The sequence below is a fragment of the Canis lupus genome, chromosome 25, assembly GCF_011100685.1.
Source record: "Canis lupus familiaris isolate Mischka breed German Shepherd chromosome 25, alternate assembly UU_Cfam_GSD_1.0, whole genome shotgun sequence".
Lineage (NCBI taxonomy): Eukaryota > Metazoa > Chordata > Mammalia > Carnivora > Canidae > Canis > Canis lupus.
Genome location: NC_049246.1, coordinates 17,486,975 through 17,508,570, shown reverse-complemented (window position 1 = coordinate 17,508,570; position 21,596 = coordinate 17,486,975). Strand labels below are relative to the sequence as shown.

Here is a 21,596-nt window from a genome sequence, read left to right as displayed (position 1 = left end):
GTGGAACCTTAAAAAAAAAAAAAAAAAAAAAAAAAAAGGTAGTAAATTTAAATCCAAAGGAATAAATTTGTGTAGAAGCTGGCATTGGTTCTAGCTAATCCCTGGTGGCCTAGAACCTAGATTTATAGGCCATTCATGAGGAACAAAGGATGCAGTGAGGGGCCCCAAAAAGTCAGAGATCAAATCAAAGAATCCCTTTATAAAACCAGGACCCCTAATAGGAAATACTGGCAGTAGGTCAACTAGAAAAAAAATCCACCCTGCAAAGGATGGATTTCCATGTTGGCACTACTGGAATGTAAAAAACAGGAAAAGCTCCCTGGAAAATTCCTAACCATAAACCCTCAATCACAGACTTTGGGAGCTAGAATATATATTACCTGTGTGACCTGAAGGAACCCCACACTGAAAATTTGGCACAAAGTGGAACGGAGTTGGTGCTGCTCCCAGGTACCTAAGGAGAAACAAGTTTAAATCTATCCTGAAGTAATAAACTGTAAATAAACCTCAAATACATCCTTCAGATAAAGTTTAAAAAAGCAGGAACATACAATTTAAAGATGTCTGAGCGCATGAGGAAAAAGCACTATGAATGAGCAACAACAGAAGCTGTAGAATCCAATTTTCAAAGACTACAGATGTTCTAATTATCAGGTAAAAATATAAAAGTGAGAATGGAGATATCTCTTGTTATTTGAACTCTAGAACTGAATGGATTGAATTTGTTTTTTTTTTTGTGTGTTTGGGGTGGGGGGTTTGATGATGTGTTTTTATCCTCTGGTACCTGAGCTCTTAAACACTTGCTATCTAAAATTGAAGAATCAGCACAATCCCTCCCTCATTGTCCAGATTCTCACTATACAAACTCAGGAATCAGATCAAGATAGTGGGCAAAACTTGTGTATTTTAAGTATGACAAAGGGATAAAAGAATATAAAAGTTACTACACAGATTGAAAAGAACCAAATACAGCTTCCAAAACTAAAAAATATAATTGAAATTATAAACTCCTCTATTAGAAATTTTGTTTTTGGGGTTTTTTTGTTTTTTGTTTTTTGTTTTGTTTTGTTTTTTTGCTTTGTTTTGTTTTTTGAGAATTTTTTTTTAAGATTTTTATTTATTTGAGATAGAGCAAGAACACAAGTGGGGGGAAGGCAGAGGAAGAAGTAGGCTTTCCACTGAGTAGGGAACCTAACATGGGGCTTGATTTCAGGACCTCAGGATCATGATTCAAGCTGAAGGCAGATGATTAACTGACTAAGCCACCCAGGAGCCCTGAAAATTTATGGTTTAAACCAGGGGTTGGAAAACTACAGTTTATAGATCAGATCTGGCTTGAGCTACCACCTATTTTTGTCAATAAAAGTTTTCCTGGAGCACAGCTATACTCATTCTGCCTTAATGTTGCAACATAAACCATATGGCACACAAAGCCTAAAATATTTTCTAAATGGTCCTTTACAGAAAAAGTTTGCTGGCCCTGAACAGCAAATTAGATCAGATGAAGAGAGAATACATGACCTGGAAGATAGAGCTGAGGAAATTACTAAGAATGAAGGATAGAGGGTCATAATGATGGAAAGCAGGAGAGATTGAGGGACATGAAGGATGTGGTGAATAAGGTCTAGCCTAGATATAATTCCTAGAATAAGGAAAAGGAAATAAATAATGGCTGAGATTTTCTAGAATTAATAAGATCCTCAGGGGGCACCCGGGTGGCTCAGGGGTTGAATGTCTGCCTTTGGCTCAGGTCATCATCCAGGAGTCCTGGAATGGAGTCCCATATCAGGCTCCCTGCAAAGAACTTGCTTCTCCCTCTGCCTGTGTATCTGCCTCTCTGTGTGTCTCATGAATAAATAAAATCTTTGAAAAAAAAAAAGATGCTCAGATTATTGAGGCTAAATAACTCTCAAATGGGATAAAAATACATATATTATAGCCAAGTTACAATATATGAAAGGCAGAAAAACTCTTGCTGATTTCTCAAAGCCTAAAAAGAAAACCAGAAATAGTGGAATATCTTCAATGTGTGCAGAGAAAATGACTTTCAACTTGAAATTGTATGCCATTGAGTCTGTATTTCAAGAATGAACATAATACAAAGCCATTTTAGAGCATTTTTAACCAGCAGGTTCTCTTTAAAAGAAATCGAAAAGGGGGTACTTGAAGTTGAGGGGGGAAAGCCAGAAGTACAAAAAGAAAAGAAAGCAAGTATGATGGCAAATAGGCTATTAAATCTAAGTATATGTTCAATATTTAAAATAACGGCAATACTCTGTGTTGTAGAATTTTTAAAAATCAAGATACAGTTAAATTCCTAGACCACGGTACCATTTAAGGCAGGGATGTAAGTTGTCATTTAATAAAGCATTCAAAGATCCTGGCTTTGTTTGGGAGGAGGGTAAAGAGACTGATTAATTTTAGATTATGTTAAATGCACATATTAAAATGCCTAAAATATCTAGTAAGTATAAAACTAAGTGAAATGGGATGTATAACTTCCAAACTAGCAAAAGGTAAATATTTAAATGAACAGGTAAAACAGATGTTATATGTGACTCTAGAAATGTGGACATCAAAAGTTTTTCTTTTGATACATTCATTAGTAGCAGTGGAACAAAATATAGTGTCTGGAAATAGACCCAAACATACATAGTCAATTAACCTTTAACAAGTGCGAAAAGCAATTTTATGGGAAGCAGTGCTGGAATAATTGGACATCCACATGCAAAATATAATAATAATAACTGATCTATACCTTACACCATATACAAAAATTAACTCAAGATGGATCATTAAGGAGGGCACATGTTGTAATGAGCACTGGGTATTATATAAAACTGATGAATCACTGAACTCTACCTCTGAAACTAATAATACACTATATGTTAATTAATTGGAAGAAAAACAATAGATCACAAAATTGAAAACTATAAAACTTGCAGAAGAAAAAAAAACTTGCAGAAGAAAACACAGAAGAAAATCTTCATGATTTTGGGCTAGCCAGAGATTTCTTAGCTATGACATTAAAAGCTTATGATCCATAAATTTTTTTAAAATGGATAAATTGAACTTCATCAAAATTAACTTTTACTTCTCAAAAGACACTGCTATAAAAGTGAAAAGGCAAGCCAAAATAGGAAAATACTTGAAAAATACATATCTGACAAGGGACTTGTATCTAAAATATAAAAAGAGCTCTTACAACTCAATAGTAAGTAGGAAAACAACCCAATTGTCTTTTTTTAATCATGAAAAAATATATTTTTTAAGATTTTATTTATTCATTTATGAGAGACACAGGGAGAAAGGCAGAGACATAGGCAGAGGGAGAAGCAAGCTCCCTACCGGGAGCCCAATGTGGGACTCGATTCCAGGACCCTGGAATGACAACCTGAGCCAGAGGCAGACGCTCAACCACTGAGCCACCCAGGTGCTCCGTCATGAAAATATTTGAACAGGCACTTCATGAAGGAAGGTCTATGAATGAGCATATATATGATAAGGGCTAATATCTAAAATATATAAAGAACACCTATAATGCAATAACAAAAAAAATAGATTTTAAAATAGAGAATTGAATAGACATTTTTCCAAAGGATGCATAAAGATGGTTAACACACATGAAAAGATGTTCAGCATCACTAATGATCAGGGAAATGCAAATCAAAATTACAATAAGACATCACTTCACACCTGTTAGAATGACTGTCATCTCAATGACAAGAGATATCAAGTATTGGTATGAATGTGGAATAAAGGGAAACTTTGTACACTTTTGAGAATATAAATTGGTGCAACCACCATGGAAAACAGTTGGAAACTCTTCAAAATATTGAAAATAGAACTATCATATGATCCAACAATCCCACTTCTGGGTTTATATCCAGAGGAAATGAAAACAGGATATTAAAGCAATATCTGCACTCCCATGTTCATTGTAGCATTATTCACAATAGCCAAGATATGGAAACAACCTAAGTCTCTGTCAACAGATAAAATGATGAAGATGTGGTGTATATGTGCAATAAGAGTATTAATCAGCCATATAAAATAAGGAAATCCTGCCATTTGCAGGCACCTCGGTAGTTCAGTCAGTTAAGAATCTGCTGTTGGCTCAGTTCATGATCCCAGGGTCCTGGAATGGAGTCCTGAGCAGGGCTCCCTACTCAGCAGGGAGTCTGCTTCTCCCTCTGCCACTGCCCCTCCCCCCTTGTTCATGCTCTCTTGAGCATTCTCTCAAATAAAATCCTTTTTAAAAAAGCATCATAAAAATTAATTTAAAACAAGGAAATCCTATTATTTGCAACAACAAATAATAGGATTGAATGGACCTTAGGGGCATTATACAAAGTGAGATAAGTCTGACAGAAAGACAGTACTGTTTGATATTGCTCACATATGGAATAAAAAGCCAAACTTGTAGGAACAGAGAGTAGAATCATGGTTACGTGGTTATCAGGAGTGGAATTAGAAGGTAAATTAGTTCTGGAAATACAATGTACAACATTGTGATTATAGCTAACAAATCTGTATTATATACTAAAAAGATGCTTGGAACTTAAGTGTTCCCAACCCCCCACCTCATGGTAATTATGTGACATGATGGAGGTGTTAACTAGTGCTATGTTAGTAATAATACTGCAGTATATATGTGTATCAGATCATCACATTGCATCCCATAAACTTACATAATGCTATATGTCAGTTACATCTCAATAAAGCTGGGGTGGGAGGAATAGTTCTCCAAAATCTATTCATGTTGGTGCCTCCCCTGTTATTACCCCCATAGCACACAAACATACGCTCTGTACTGCTGTAGTTTTTATATAGATTTACTTTTATTCACAGGGATTTAGGAAAGGAAAACATGTCCTCAACATTCTGAACAATACACCATATTAATTATTTAAAATAAACTAAGTCATCAAAAATTTTTGATAAAGAAGGTATACAGATGAAAATTAATTAAGCACATGAAAATATGGCCACTTCTTAGTCATTGGGGAAATGAAATTAAAGCCATCATTAGATACCCAGTAGAATGACTAAAATTGAAAAGACTGACCATAACCAAGTGATGGTGAGGATGTGGAGCAATTGTTACTCTCATTCACTGTTGATGGGAATGTAAAATGGCACAACCATTTTAGAAAGTAGTTTGACAGTTTTTTTTATTTTTTTAAAGATTTATTTATTTATTTATTCAGAGAGAGCAAGAGAGAGGCAGAGACACAGGCAGAGGGAGAAGCAGGCCCCATGCAGGAAACCCAACGCAGGACTTGATCCCGGGTCTCCAGGATCACGCCCCAGGCTGCCGGCGGCGCTAAACTGCTGTGCCACCGGGGCTGCCCGACAGCTTCTTTTAAAGTTAGACATCTATTTACCATATAACCTAGCTATTCTAAGATTTTACTCAAGAGAAATGAAAGTATGTGTCCACACAAAGACTTGGACAAAAATATTCATAGCAGCTTTATTTCAAATACCCCCAAACTGGAAACAACACAAAAGTCATCAACAAAGGAATAAATTGTAGCATGTCTACACAACTACTACACAATTAAATGGAAAAACACCTGAAACAACATAGCTGAATCTCTGCTGAATCAAAGAAGCCAGGTTTTTTTAAAAAGAGCACACACATACGTAGTGATGGAAAACAGATCAGTAGTTACCTGAAGATTGGGATGGATGAATGGGGCGGGAAGTGGGAATGAGGAATTTCAAAGGGGCAAAGGGAAACTTTGGAGGGTGATAGATTTGTACTTCATCCTCATTATATTGATGGCTTTATGAGACTCCTCTATCTACACATTAAGTATGTGCCATCTTTTGTATGTTGATTATAACTACATATAACTGGGGCAGGGACAGGGTTGGTCTCCCTTGTGATACACAGTGTAAAGAAAAGATTTACATGAGAGAAACGTGAGTCGAATCTGTTCCTTTGCTAGAGCCTTAAAGCATCACATTGCTCTCTCCAATGAACTCTCTTAACTTCAGAAAGATAATAGTTTCCTAAAATACTACCAAAAATGAATACTATTACAGAAAATGTAGACTTTCAGACAAAAACAAAGGAAAAAACTAAGGTTACTCAAAATTTCGTACCCAGATAATAATGCTGCTAAATGTTGTAGCATGCTTCCTTTATTTGCCATCATATCCTTAGTAAATTTTAGGAGTAGAATTGCCAAATGTAAAGATGTGCAAACTTTTGCCTTTTTAAAAAAATCATGGTCAAAACCAAAAAAAGTACTATCTTAATTAACATTAAGTGTACAGTGTTAGTGCTGCATTGGTGTGCAGCAGGTCTCTAGAACTTTCTCATCTTGCAAACCTGAAACTCTATACGCAGTGAACAACTACTGCCCTTTTCCCCCTCTATTCTCCCCACCACTGGCAACCACTGTCTATTCTGTTTCTTGCAAAACTAAAACTGTACCCATTTAACAACAATCCTCTCCTACCCCCTAGCTTCTATTACACTTAGTATAATGTCCTCGAGGGTCATCCATGATGTAGCATATGACCAGATTTTCTTCCTTTTTAAGGGTGAGCAATATTCCCTTGTATGTATACACAGTATTTTCTTTATTCATTCATCTATTAATGGACATTTAGATTGCTGCTATCTCTCGGCTATTACAAATAATAATGAACAGGAGGTGTGCAGATCTCTCTACAAGATCCTTTTGAATATATACCCAGAAGCAGAATTGCTGGGTCATATGGCAATTCTATTTTTAATATTTTGAGAAACCTTACTGTTTTACATAGCACTACACCATTTACGTTTCTGCCAGAAGTGTAGAGATACTGTACTTGGCGACACTTGTTATTTTCTGTTACTTGGTATTGGCTACCTAATGGGTGTGAGGTCATGTTTCATTGTGCTTTTCATTTTCATTTCCCTGATGATTAGTAATGTTGAGCATCCTTTCATATACTTGTTGGCCATATAAAAATCTTCTTTAGAGAAATGTCTATGCAAGTTCTTTGCCTAACTTTTTAATTGGGTTGTTTATGTTATGGTTGTTGAGTTGTAGGATTTTTTAATAAGTATAAATATTAACCTCATCAAATATTTGGCTTGCAAATATTTTTTCTCATTCCTCAGGTTGTCTTCCACCCTGATGGATTGTTTGCTTTGCTGCACAGTTTTTAAAGTTTAATGTAATCCCATTTGTCTTTTCTTTCTTTTGTTGCCTGTGCTTTTGGTGTCACATCCAAGAAATCATGCCAAATCCAGTGTCATGAAGCTTTCCAAACCCTGTGTTTTCTTCTAGGAGTTTTATAATTTCAGGTCTTACATTTACATCTTTAATTCATTTTGAATTAATGTTTGCATATTGTGAGATAAGGATCCAACCTCATTATATGGATATAGATATACACTTTTACCAACACTGTTCAAGGAACTGTCCTTTCTCCATTGTACACATGGATTTTGCTACTTCATTCTATTAATGTGATATGTTATACAGATTGGTTTTCATACATTGGACCACCCTTGCATTCCAAGAATAAATTCCATTTGGTCCACATGATGAAGAACCATAGTTCTTTTAATATGTTGTCAAGTTAAATTTGCATTTTTAAAGGTTTTTTTATTATTATTATTCATGAGAGACAGAGAGGGAGAGAGAGGCAGAGACACAGGCAGAGGGAGAAGCAGGCTCCATGCAGGGAGCCCGACATGGGACTTAATCCGGGGTCTCCAGGATCACGCCCTGGGCCAAAGGCAGCGCTAAACCGCTAAGCCACCCGGGCTGCCCCATAAATTTGCATTTTATTGAAGATTTTTGTATCAGTAGTCATCAGGGATATTGATCTATAGTTTTCGTATAGTATCTTTGTGTGATTTGGGTATAGATGTTCTATGCTTTCCTCATAGAATGAGTTTGGAGGTGTTCCCTCCTTTTCAGTTTTATTTGGAAGTTTGAGAAGTATTGGTGTTATTTCTTCTTTAAATATTTGATAGAATTCTCCAGTAAAGCCATCTGGTCCAAGGGTTTTCTTTGTTGGGAGGTATTTGATTACTGATTAAATCCACTTGTTACTTCTAGGTCGTTCATATTTTTTATTTCTTCATTAGTCAGTCTTAGTACATTGTATGTTTCTAGAAACTTAATTATTTATTCTGTGTTACCCAATTTTTTCACATAAAATTGTTCACAGTAGTCTTCTATGATCCTTTTTATTTCTGTGGCATCAGTTGTAATGTCTCCTCTCATTTCTGATTTATTTGTCTTCACATCTTCATTTGTTATTTTGTCTTTTCTCTTTTTCTCAGTCTAGCTAAGGGTTTGTTTTCTTGAACTTTTAAAAAAAAACTAACTCCTAGTTTTATTTTTTTTTATTATTTTTCTCTGCTATATTGTGTTTATTTCTTTTCACATATTTATAATTTCCTTCCTTTTGCTAAGTCAGGTTTAGTTCTTCTCTTTTTAATTCTTTGAGGTGTTTATTTAGGTTTTTTTTTTTATATTTTATTTATTTATTCATGAGAGACAGAGAGAAGCAGAGACATAGGCAGAGTGAGAAGCAGGCTCCTTGCAGGGAGCCTGACTCGATCCCAGGACCCCGGGATCACACCCTGAGCTGAAGGCAGATGCTCAACCACTGAGCCACCCAGCCAGGCGAACCTATTTAGGTTATTAATTTGAAATCTTTCTTCTTTTTAAATGCATATATTTATAACTCTACTGCTCTTAGCACTGCTTTTGCCACATCCAGTTTTGTTTTCATTGGCTTTGAGACACTTTTAAATTCCCCTTATGATTTCTTCTTTGTCTCATTGAGTGTTCAAGAGTGTGATTGGTATGATTTCAAACTTCTTAAATTTGTTGAAATTTGTTTAATAGCTAACCTATGATTTATCCTGGATAATTAATTGTTCCATGTGCACTGGAACATTTATCCTGCTGTTGTTGGATGATGTATTCTGTAAATATCTGTTCAGTCTAATTAATCTATAGTGTTGCAAGTCCTCTGGTTCCTTTTGATATTCTGCTCACTGAACTATTATGGAAAGTGAGACATTGAAACCTCCTAGTATTACTATGTTACTATCTTTTCTTTTTCTTTTCTGTCAATGTTCCTTTCATATATTGGGTCCTCTGCTGTTAAAGTGCATATATAATTATTATATCTTCTTGGTGAACTGGCCTTTTGATCATTATATAATGTCCTTTGTCTCTGTGACAGTTTTTGACTTAAAGTCCATGTTGTTTGAAATAAGTATGGCCACTCCTATTCTCCTCTTGTTACCATTTTCATGGAATATCTTTTTTCATCATTTCACTTTTAGCCTATGTGTGTCATTGTATCTAAAGTTAGTCTCTGGGGCACCTCAGTGGCGTAGTCAGTTAAGCATTTGCCTTTGGCCTAGGTCATGATCTCAGGGTCCTGGGATCAAGCCTCAAGTCAGGCTCCCTGCTCAGTGGGGTCTGCTTCTGCCTCTCCCTCAAATGTGTGCTCGCTCGCTCTCTCTCAAATAAAATATTTTTAAAATAAGTATAGTTTCTTATAGATAACATATAGCTGGAAATTTTTTTTAACCTATCAGCCACTCTGTGTCTTTTTATGGAGTTTAATCCATTCATATTTAAAATAATTACAAATAGATAAGTACTTACTATTGCCATTATGTTAAATTTTTGTATGCCTTGTAGTTATTTTGTCCTTTTCCTCTCTTGCTGTCTTCTTTTGTGTGTCTTTGCTTTTTTCACTTGTTTGTTTTTTTGTAGCAGCGTACTTTCAATCCTTTCTGATTTTCTTTTGTGTATCTTCTGTAGGTGATTACCATGGGAATTACATAAACATCCTATACTTATAACAATCTATTTCAATTTATTTTAAACTAATAACAACTTCAATTACACACAAAAACTTTACTCCTTTACATTGCCCCAGCACTGTGTTATCAATATTACAAATTATATCTTTTTATCATTTGTGTTCATTAACATAATTTCATAGTTATTTTTATGATTTTATCTTTCTTTTATATTCTACACCTGAATTAAAAGTGATTTATAGGGATCCCTGGGTGGCGCAGCGGTTTGGCGCCTGTCTTTGGCCCAGGGCACAATCCTGGAGACCCAGGATCGAATCCCACGTCAGGCTCCCGGTGCATGGAGCCTGCTTCTCCCTCTGCCTATGTCTCTGCCTCTCTCTCTCTCTCTCTCTCTATCATAAATAAAAAAAATTTTTTTAAAAAGTGATTTATAAAAATATATATAAAAAAATAAAAAATAAATAAAAAATAAAATAAAATAAAATAAAAAGTGATTTATATACTACCATGTCAGTATTACAGGATTCTGTGTTTATATTTACCTTTACAGAGAGCTTTATATTTTCGTATGATTTTTCTCTTATAATCTTTTTTTTTTTAAAGTTTTTTTTTTAATTTTTTTAAATTTTTATTTATTTATGATAGTCACAGAGAGAGAGAGAGAGGCAGAGACATAGGCAGAGGAAGAAGCAGGCTCCATGCACTGGGAGCCCGATGTGGGATTCGATCCCGGGTCTCCAGAATCGCGCCCTGGGCCAAAGGCGGGCGCCAAACCGCTGCGCCACCCAGGGATCCCCAGATTTTTCTCTTATAATCTAATGTCCTTTTGTTTCAACTTGAAGGATTTAGCAATTCATGCAAGGCACGTCTAGTGGTGATAAATTCCCCTGCTTTTCTTTATCCAGGAAAGTCTGATTCTCCATCCTTTTTGAAGGATAGTTTTGCCAAATATTGTATTCTTGGTTGGCAGATATTTCTTCTTTCTTTACTTTGAAGATACCACCCCATTCCCTTGTAGCCTGTAATGTTTCTGCTGTGAAAGCTCATCATTATATGCTGGCTTCCTTGTTTATGATGAATTAGCTTTTCTCTTGCTCATTTTAAGATTCTTTGTCTTTGAATTTTCACTTTGATTATAATGGGTCTCAATGGGCATCTTTTTATGTCCATCCTATTTGGAGTTCCTTGAGTTCTTGAATTTGGATATTCATTTCCTTTCTCATATTTGGGAAGTTTTCACCCATTATTTCTTCAAATCTCTCTGCCCCATAATATGTATATTGATCTCTTTCTGGGACTCTTATAATACATATATTTATTTATGTCCCAAAATCTAAATTATGTTTCATAATTCTCTTAGGCTTTCCTCACATTTCTTCATTCTGTTTCCTTTTTGTTCTTCTGAGATGGTAATTTCAGATGACCTCTCTGCGAGCTCACAGATCCTTTATTCTCTTTGACCACAGCTGTGTTTGAATCCTTCTAGTGCATTTTCAATTCAGTTATTGTTTTATTCTTCAGCCTCAGAATTTCTGCTTGGTCCTTTTTTAGTTTCTGTCTCTGATAGTTTACTTTCATTCTTGCTTCATGTTCCTGATTTTATTTATTGTCTGTCTGTGTTCTCCTGTAGCACACTGAGCTTATTTAAGACATCTATTTTGGATTTTTTGTCGGGTAATCAATAGATTTCCATTTCCTCAGGGTCAATTTCTGAAGATTTGTTTTGTTTCTCTCATTGGGCCATGTTTTCATGTTTCTTGCTATTTCTTCATATGAAAAAACAGCTACTTTTCTCTGGTTTAGGTGCCTGGCTGTGTACTAGGGAAACTGTCACATGTCAGCCCCACTAGAGACAATGCGAGTTTCTTAAAGCTTTTATGGTATGGTATGGCATCTTCTCTCAGCTTTTATACGTAATTTCCCAATTAGGTTTCAGGATCTGTAATCTGTTACTTCCTCTGATATCTATAGTGCTGTAGGACCTCTAGCACTACCATAAGCTACTGAGCCCTCTTTTGTTCTGGGCAGCCCCCATGCATCCAAGATGTGCCAATTCCCCATTAGCGCTCTGAGTCAGGTGAGACCAGGCCCTTGGGAATCACTGCCAACACCACAAGCTGGACTACTGGATGTACATTCTACTCTAATTTTTCCTTGCTCAGGAAGAAGCCATGAGCTAGCTAGATCCTTTCCCTAGATCACAGCAAGCTGTGTTAGCTTCTGGGCATAGTGAGAGAATGTACTCTGGCACTGCAACAAACCACCAAGCTCTCTTTTGTTATCATCAAGAGTATGTTGGTTCCTTATCAGCACTCCAAGTAAAGCAAAACAGAAACCAGTCTCTCACATGGTTCCCTAAAAAGCCAAGATGTTGGATGTATGTTCCATCCTACTTTTTCCTCCCCAAGGGAGAATGTTGGGACTTTTTCTTCCAATCTGAGTTATGCCAGTTTGTGATAGGGACTGACACGGTTGACATCAAATGGCTTTTCTTACCTGTTTCAATGCAATTGTTCTTGGATTTGAGTTTATCTGGGGTACTGCAGATAAACTGGTTTCTGGAATTCTCATAAAGGTATTTTGGACTGTGTATTGTCAAGCTGGTATCTTTGTGAGGGAAAAAGTTCTGGAGATTCCTCTTCTATCTTGGTGACCACAAAATTAAGTGTTGATATATACTACCACATTAATTTTGAAGGTTTGTTCATTTCACTTACCTGATATTTTTTAAATCTTGGCCATTTTAATAGGCAATGTTGAATCTTACATTTAGAATTATGTGGAGGTTTAAATTATGTAATACTTGGTACCTACAAAAGAATCAATTTAGCACTCTTCAGTTACAAAGCATATAAAATTAAAATTAATGAAGCTATCATAAAGCATTAGAATCAGAACGTTACTCCTATGCCTATCTATGTGATTTTTCTCACACTACCTCCTGCCTTCCCTACAGGTAACCACTGTGAGAGGGTTTTGGGTTTTTTTTATGTTTTATGTATATCCAGGTTTATATTTTTTTAGTTTGCCTTTTCACATACAGTTTTATCATGTATGCAAACACTTTTTAATTTTGCTTTTTTTAAGCTTTATAAAAATGGTATCTAGAATTCTGACTTGACTTTCTTCACTTAATATGTTTCAAAGGCTAAGTAAATTTAAATATTTTTATGTTTATTAACCAATTGTATTGCTTACTCTGGGAATGGTCTATATACATTGCCTATTTCATTGGGTATTCTCTTTTTTCTGGTATAGGTAAGTTTCAAGAATCCTATTACTCTAAATTCTATGATTCTAAGATTTTTCTCTTATAAAAGTATCATTTGGAAGTTTTAATGTTAATTGATTGATAATTCAGATAAATTGCTCTCCAGATTCTTGTTTTTGAAAGCTATTTAATATGTTAACTTTTCTCTAGGAAATAGTAATTGTTGTTTGTTGCTATGGTGAAACAAATATAATAACTTGTTTCATTATTTAGGCATAAAACTCACCCATACTTATAAATGCTTATTGATCCATTTACACTTGCCCATGTTACTCCATGAAAGTTGATTGAAAATTATGAAATGAGAATATTCATGATATGCCCTCACTGATGTTTTATAATAGAAAATGTTTAAAAAACATATTCATGGCTTTTCAGTTGGGCATTTGGAAGTTCTTATAAGGAAGTCTATTTTTATTTTTTAAAGTTTGCTCTTTCCACAGAATTGGAACCCTTCAGTATGTTAGGATTTCAGAAGTGCTATGGATGCCTGAAGGAGATGTCAGAGTTTTGTTTTATTCATATAGATAACGTATATGAATATGAAAAGTGAAAAAAGAAATAGTGCCTACAATGGTTTTCAAACTCTTTGACTTGAGCTCACTTAATCCCGTTGAAAGATACCCATTTATCCTTACAGATGGAAAAGATGGGCCTAATTATAACAAAAAATTAGAAGGGAGCAAAATTATTTTAAAAAATACTAAAATGTTTACACCCATTCAGTGTCTAAAACTAAGGATTTTATTTTCCAATAATAGCAGTGGGGGGAAATAGTAATGCTTTTTATAAGAACTTAGACTCAAAATTTTTGTTTGGTTGGCCACCATCAAAATATGGGGATTTTAAAGACTGCCTTGTTTTGGTTTAATCCCAGAGACGTTATCAATACATTAAAATATGAAGTATACTCAGCAAAGAAATGATCAGTATATGTTGATGGACATATACACTTATTAAAAGTGAAATGATCAGTATATGTTGATGGACATATACACTTATTAAAAGTGAATCTCCCATAATAGGAAAAAATGGCATTATGGGAATTTTAAGGGAAAGAAATAAAAACTGTAGAGCTAGAGGAGTGTTTCTTTTACAAAATATATTGGAAATTTAAGGTTGAGAATTACTCCCTAGTATTTCCTACTAATGTGAGTATTCAGCCCCGTTTGAAAATCTTCAGTGATATGGATTGCAGTTTTTCCCATAGCAGCCAGTCCATATTTGGATGCTATAATCCTTTTAAAGGTTTTCCTTATACTAAGCTAAAATCTATTCTGTATAGGGCAAATCTAATCCTCTTCTACATGAACATTTTCCAAATGTTTGAAGAAAGTAATTATATGATCCAGGTCCTCTCCTACCTCTTCTGCTGTTTTTCATTTGATGTGATTTTAGCACCACTCACCAGCTTTGATAATGAGGTTGATAATACAGCTCATACTCATCTTACCACTTCCAGTTTGTTCCTTCTCCAGTTGCTCTTTGTTCTTTCCTAGGTTATACTTGTCAACATGGTCTCTAACTTCTCACCAGTGAATCTATAAAATTGAAACCTGTATACAGGTTTCATACATGCGAAAGCCTACATATAAAGAGTACTTCTAAGTGGTTTTATCTATGTTAAAGATTGCCAATAAGAGGTTTCTTTTTTTAAGTTTCAGGAAACAAGAATTATATTCCTCAGAAGTTGGCTTCCAAATGAAGCAACCTGTTTTTTTGTTTGTTTGTTTTTGCAACCTGTTTCTTGGCAAATAACTATACTTTAAGATTCATAATATAGCGTTATGTTTTGTCAACATGTAAAACAAATGCATTTTTATCTTTGTGTTTTCAGATAGTGGCCAGAACTGTAGTGCCAGTAGTAAAGGTGAACGACTAAGTGCCAAACTCAGAGCTTTACCTGGAACAAATGAACCTTATGAAAGTAGCAGTAACAAAGAAATAGGCAAGTGCTGGTGCTCCCCACCTAGTTCCTAAGGCTTAATCAGATCTGGAGAAGATTTGGTGAGATGGCAAAATGTATAACTGGGCATTAAGAATTTTTTATATACAGACAAAATTTTAATGACTTGGGAGAGCATTTCTGCTCACTCAGTTCAGTTTAGATTATGAGATTAATTGGTTTCACATTTATTGTGTTTATTATTCTAATGTAACAATCTGTTTTGAAACCTAGATGCCTCCTATGTGGATCCACTTGGCCCTCAAATAGAAAGACCAAAAACTGCAGCCAAAAAAAGAATCGACGAGGATGATTTTGCTGATGAAGAATTAGGAGATGATTTGCTTCCAGAATAATATACACTTTAAAATTTTACTTACTAAATGAAAGAAATTACCAGACAAGATAATACTTATGTGAAATTTTGGATTAAACACCCAGATTTTAATTTTGTACACTGTCAAAACCTTAAATAAGTGTATTCTACGTGATGGGTCTAAGTTTTGTTTTATATGGAATAAAAATATGTGAAACTAATGCTTTAGGCTAGTGACTTCCTTACTCTTGAAAACATTGACCACAGTAATAATTACATTTTGAAGCTAGCACCGCCTAGTACCTACACATACATGTTAAGTATGTGGGTGTGCTCACAGAAATTTACCCTTACTACTGCAGTGTATGCTAATATTTTCTGTGATTTCCTTAAAATAAAGTGTTAGCAATGAAAACACTACATTGATTTCATCATTCACAGCTTGTAAAATACAGTGCTAGGACATACCACTGATGGATCTGCAGTTAAGCTTAATTACTTAGAGTTTAGAAACTGTTAAGTCTTTAGAAGGTTTCCCTCACAGGGATTATAATACTATTAAAACAATTATGTTTTGGATAGTATAGTGAGAGAAAATACCAAACCATAACCGTATTGTTCTTTTCTGTATTTCCTTTCTACAGTCCAGTAGCATGTACCAATAGCACTGAGCAATGATAGCGCTTTTCCCATTCATGACTTGGGTGTGATCCTGGGGTCCTGAGATTGAGTCCCACATCGGGCTCCATGCATGGAGCCTGCTTCTCCCTCTGCCTGTGTCTCTGCCTCTCTCTCTCTCTCTGTCTCTCATTAATAAATAAAATCTTTAAAAAGAAAAGAACTGGCAATTGTATCAGTTGCTGTGAAGATGAATTGACAGGTAGGCAGGTTGGAGGGGAAGGGAAAGATTAGAACTCCTAGTATCCTGGGCAAGACTGAGAACAGATTTTTATTTTTATTTTTTTTAAAGATTTTTATTTACTTACTAGAGTGAGAGCACAAGCGGGGGAAGCAGCAGAGACAGATGGGGGAGCAGACTCCCCACTGAGCAGGGAGCCCAACACCAGACTCCATCCTGGGACTCTGGGATCATGACCTGAGCCAAAGGCAGATGCTTAACCAACTGAGCCACCCAGGTGCCCCTGAGACCAGGTTTTTAGCAATAAAAATAAGAATTGGTCGAGTCAGCATCCATTTTGGAGGCAGACATAAAAATATTTATCCAATGGATTGGATATGGGTTGCAAGGGAAAGAGGAAAGGATGAGGAACTGAGAGGAGTGGATGTGGGGGTGGGGATCAGCTATGATTTAACCATCCTAGATTTGAGATGTCTCTTCAGCATCCAATTGGAGATAGAAACAATGCAGTTAGATTTACAAACTTGGCAATTAGAAGAGGTAAGGGCTGGTGATGCAAGGTGGAGAACTCTCAGTGTAGAGATAGTATTCAATATCACTGCAATTGAATGAGACCATTTAGAAAAAGTAAAAGAGAAGTCTAAGTGACCAGCCCTGGAGGTCAGGAAAAAGGAGGTCAGTTTAAAAAAAAAAAAAAAAAAAAAAAGCAGTAAGTGATGTAGGAGGTTTCATATTTGAGGGGAATGAGACTTCCAGTTCTAAAAAGGATGCAAGAGGTCATATTAGGCCAATGCTCCCACCGTAACATCTATGGGGGGAAAGCAACAAATCATTGTAAGAATCATGTTTAAAAAAAAAAAAAGAATCATGTTTAAAGTCACAGCTGTGGGGGATCCCTGGGTGGCGCAGAGGTTTGGCGCCTGCCTTTGGCCCAGGGCGCGATCCTGGAGACCCAGGATCGAATCCCACGTCCGGCTCCCGGTGCATGGAGCCTGCTTCTCCCTCTGCCTGTGTCTCTGACTCTCTCTCTCTCTCTCTCTCTCTCTCTGTGTGACTATCATAAATAAATAAAAATTTAAAAAATAAATAAATAAATAAAGTCACAGCTGTGAAAGCAATAAGATTATAATTCTAGATTGAAAAGAACTCTTTCTGATGAGTTGATGATCCTAACTGTCTTCATTTCATCTCTGGAGACATTTGTGAGTTTTGAGCATGGGCTGAAAATAAGGGTTGGCCAGAAAAAGGGGGTCTTTCAGGGAAAAGAGAAACTAGCAGAACTTTCAGTAGTTGTGTGGTTGTGGTTGGCACAACAAACTAAAAACTTTGAGAAGCCCCTAATTTTTTACCAGTTTTCCACCATGGGCATTTGCTGAGCTCTATGGTGGTCCTGGAGTCTGGGGAACTGCGCTGTTAAAGTTTTTAAAGCCTAAGGAGATTTAAAGTTAAATGTCCCACAATCTTAGGTCCTTAGGGGACAAAGTTCTGCTATAGGGAAGGGCTTTCCACAATTACGCAATTTGTCTATCCTCAAGACATTTGCTCCTTTGTGAGCTGTGTGGGGTAGGAGGCTAATGATCTAAATTCAAAACCTCCAGGGGCTGACTTGACTCTCTTGCCGTCTTTCACAGCTGAGGAGACAGATCTGCCAAGCTCTCAATCCAAAAGCCTGGAAGGACAGATTCGAACCAGAGGTGAACTGACTTACAAAAACTGCAACCCAGCCCCAACCTAGCTCAATCCTGGATTGAACCAACATCATTGGTCCCAAATAATCTCTGCCAGCAGAAGAAAGAACTTTCTCTAGTGACAATATCATTTTGTAGCCTCTGTGGTTCTTATATATCTAACATTAAGCATACAGTAAAAAATAAGAGCAAGAAAATAGCCAACAAACAACATAAATAGAAGCAGACCCTTAGATAATCCAGATAATAGATCTAAAGATGGACTTTAAAACAACTATGATTAGTATATTAAATAAAATGGAGAAAGATGGACAAAATGAATGAAAAGTAGAGAATTTCAAGAGTATATTGGAATCTATGAACAACCTAGAACTGAAAGATACAATATTTGAAATTAATTTATTTGAATGGATTTAACAATGTACTGGACATAGCAAAAGTCAGGATTAGTGAAGTGGTCATTAGGAAATACCAAAATTGAAGCACAAATGAAATAATGGAAAGAATAAAGCAGATGAACAAATAAGCCGGGCAAGAAATGGGCAGATGTGAAAAGACATTTTTCCAAAGAAGACACAAATGGCCAACTGACACATTAAAAAATGTTCAACATCACTCAGCATCAGGGAAATACAAATCAAAACTGTAATGAGGTATCACCTCACACCAGTCAGAATGGCTAAAATTAACAATTCAGGAAACAACAAATGTTGGTGGGGATGCGGAGAAAGAGGAGCCTCTTACACTATAGGTGGGAATGCAAGTTGGTGCAGCCACTCTGAAATACAGTATGGAGGTTCCCCAAGAAGTTAAAAATAGAACTACCATATGACCCAGCAATTGCACTACTAGGTATTTATCCAAAGGATGCAAACATAGTGATCCAAAGGGGCACCTACACCCCAATGTTTATAGCAGCAATGTCCACAATAGCCAGACTATGGAAAGAGCCCAGATGCCCATCAACAGATGAATGGATAAAGAAGATATGGTAAATATACATAGTGGAATATGACTCAGCCCTTAAAAAAAAAAAAAAAAAAAAATCTTGGCATTTGCAATGATGTAGATGGAACTAGAGGATATTATGCTGGGCGAAATAAGTCAATGAGAGAAAGACAATTATCATATGATTTCACCCAAATGTGGAACTTAAGAAACAAAGCAGAAGATCATAGGGGAAGAGAGGGAAAATAAAATAAGAAGAAATCAGAGAGGGAGACAAACCATAAGAGACTCTTAACTATAGGAAACAAACTGAGGGTGGGTGGGGGGATGGGGAAACTGGGTGATAGGAATTAAGGAGGGCACATGATGTAATGAGCACTGGGTATTATATGCAACTAATGAATCACTGAACTCAATCTCTGCCAATAATACTCTATATATTAATTGAGTTTAAGTAAAATAAATTTTTTAAAGATTAAAGCAGATAAGATATTTGGGACATGGTCAGAAGTTTAAATAAATATAATAGGAATCTCAGAAAGGAAAGAAAATGGATTAAAAGTAACATTTGAAGAGACAGTGTCTAAAATTATCCCAAATTGATGAAAGGCATCAACCCACAGATGCAGGAAGCTCCGTGAACACAATGAGAGTAGATTCAAAGAACACTGCACCCTAGAGATATGCTCAAATGCTGAAAACCAAAGACAAAGAACTGCTTTAAAATAGAATAAAAAGAACACACTACTTTCAGAGGAACAATAATACGACATAAGACTTACGTTTCCATAGAAATTATGGAACCAGTAGACAATAAAATGGTATCTTTAAAAGTGCTGAAAGAAAAAAACCCTGCCAACCTAGATTTCTATCCCACTGAATATATCTTTCATACTTTAAAGTTAAAGACTTCTCAAACAAAATTTGAGGAAATGAATTACCATAGGCTAGCTCTATAGAAAATACTACAAGTATTTCTACAGGCTAAAGGAAAATTATCCCCAAAAGCATGAAAGACAGAAAGGGTGAAAAGCACCCAAGAGGTACCAGGATATATAAAAGAATAGTGACTACTTAAAACAACAATAGTAATGATTTGTGGGGTTTTAACATATATAGAAATTACATGACAATAGTAAGGGTTGGGAAGGAGTATTAAATTGTTCTAAGGTTACTATATTGTTCAGATAGTAGCAGACTGGGATCCCAAGACACATTTTAAATATAAAGTCATAGATAGGTTGAAAATGAAAAGATGGGAAAAAATACACTATACAAACATTAATCAAAAGGAGTAAGGACTAAGGGAGTGGTCAAATATGTTAGCAAAAGAATTTAGGGATCCCTGGGTGGCGCAGCGGTTTGGCGCCTGCCTTTGGCTCAGGGCGCGATCCTGGAGTCCCGGGATCGAGTCCCGCATTGGGCTCCCGGTGCATGGAGCCTGCTTCTCCCTCTGCCTGTGTCTCTGCCTCTCTCTCTCTCTATCATGAATAAATAAATAAAATCTTAAAAAAAAAAAAAGAATTTAATAGTTAAACACAATTAACTTTGGCAATAATTGTATCATTTCAATCTTGTTAAAAGTTATCGCAATGAAGTATTGGGGATAAATACCCAACTGGAGTGGGTTGAGCAGAAAATAGGAAGTGAGGTTTCAGAGCCAGAGAATGGAGACAGCTCAGAACACTTTATTACAAAAGGAAGAAATTCAACGATTGATAGAATGGCAACTGGAGTCAAGGGCTTATCAAATATATCAGGAAAGAAGGCAGGATATGTGAAAGTGAATGCAAACAGGTTAGTATATTCAGTGGTAGAAAAAAAAAAACTAGCTCTCATCTGTGGGTATGGAACATTTGATGAAGAGGGAAATGAGTAGCAGAGATTTGAGAGAGAGGAAATGTAAATTAGTCATCTTGGTAAAAGGGAATAAGACTGTGTTGAACGCTAATCTTAGATTTGTGGTCAGAAATTAGAATGGAGTCTAGTCAACAAGTTGTAGGATTTTAATGAAGTTGGGATTATCATGGGCAGATATTAAGAGGAAAAAGAGAACAAGAGATTAAGAGTGTTTGCAAGGATGTGGTAATAGTGCTGAATTATGAACTCTAAACTAGACAAAGGAGGAAATAAGGACTCAAGAATGGGATGCTTAGTAGGAAAGTGGTAGGTTTAGAAGACCTTAGTAGGAAAGTGGTAGGTTTAGAAGACCTAATGCGATCAGAGAATTACAGGAGTGGATGAAAAGACAAAGTGCCTGTATCAGAGAGTAGGTATTTGAAATTATGTTTGCATATGGTGCAGTTCTTGGTAATGATAATGAGCATAATCATATGATTTGATAGCTGAGATACAATGGGAGAAAAGATGATTGGAAGTTAGTCATTTAGAAGCCAGGGTATTGAATAAATCATCTGTGTGGATGTTAGGGGTGCCAAGCATGATGAGCAGTAGTGGTAGATCCAGGTGCTACCCAAGAAGATGACAGCAATAAAGAGAACTACTGGCAGGGAAAATGTGACAGTCCTTTAAAGGAGGGAAGGAAGCTTGGATAGATAGGTACATCAGCAACCCAAGAAGCTGACTATGGAAGTGGCCAACCTCATACTGGCTTTTGGAATTACGGTGCCGAAAGGATCTTTCCTGACAGCATGGTCTGTTATATGTTGTGCCTGGTACTGGAGTAGTTGAGTAAGAGAAGCAGTGAGGAGGAGGAATGGAAGATGACTTGAGATCAAGATTTTGTGACTAGAAGGATGGTGAC

General features: G+C 36.1%; 1 protein-coding gene across 6 annotated transcripts in view; it reads left to right on the top strand.

Annotated features, from left to right (window-relative positions):
• The window catches only part of IFT88 (intraflagellar transport 88), a 135,586-nt gene extending 120,028 nt beyond the window's left edge, over window positions 1–15,558 (top strand). For 4 of the 6 annotated variants that reach the window (XM_038573513.1, XM_038573509.1, XM_038573508.1 and 1 more), the window contains exons 25-26: window positions 14,914–15,024; window positions 15,256–15,558. In XM_038573513.1, the coding sequence (XP_038429441.1) occupies window positions 14,914–15,024; window positions 15,256–15,377 (233 nt within the window). In that variant the 3' untranslated portion in view covers window positions 15,378–15,558. Of the gene's footprint in view, window positions 1–14,913; window positions 15,025–15,255 lie in introns of those variants that run through there. The other 2 variants (XM_038573510.1, XM_038573511.1) reach the window with 2 other exon arrangements.
• The last annotated feature ends 6,038 nt before the right edge of the window (window positions 15,559–21,596 follow it).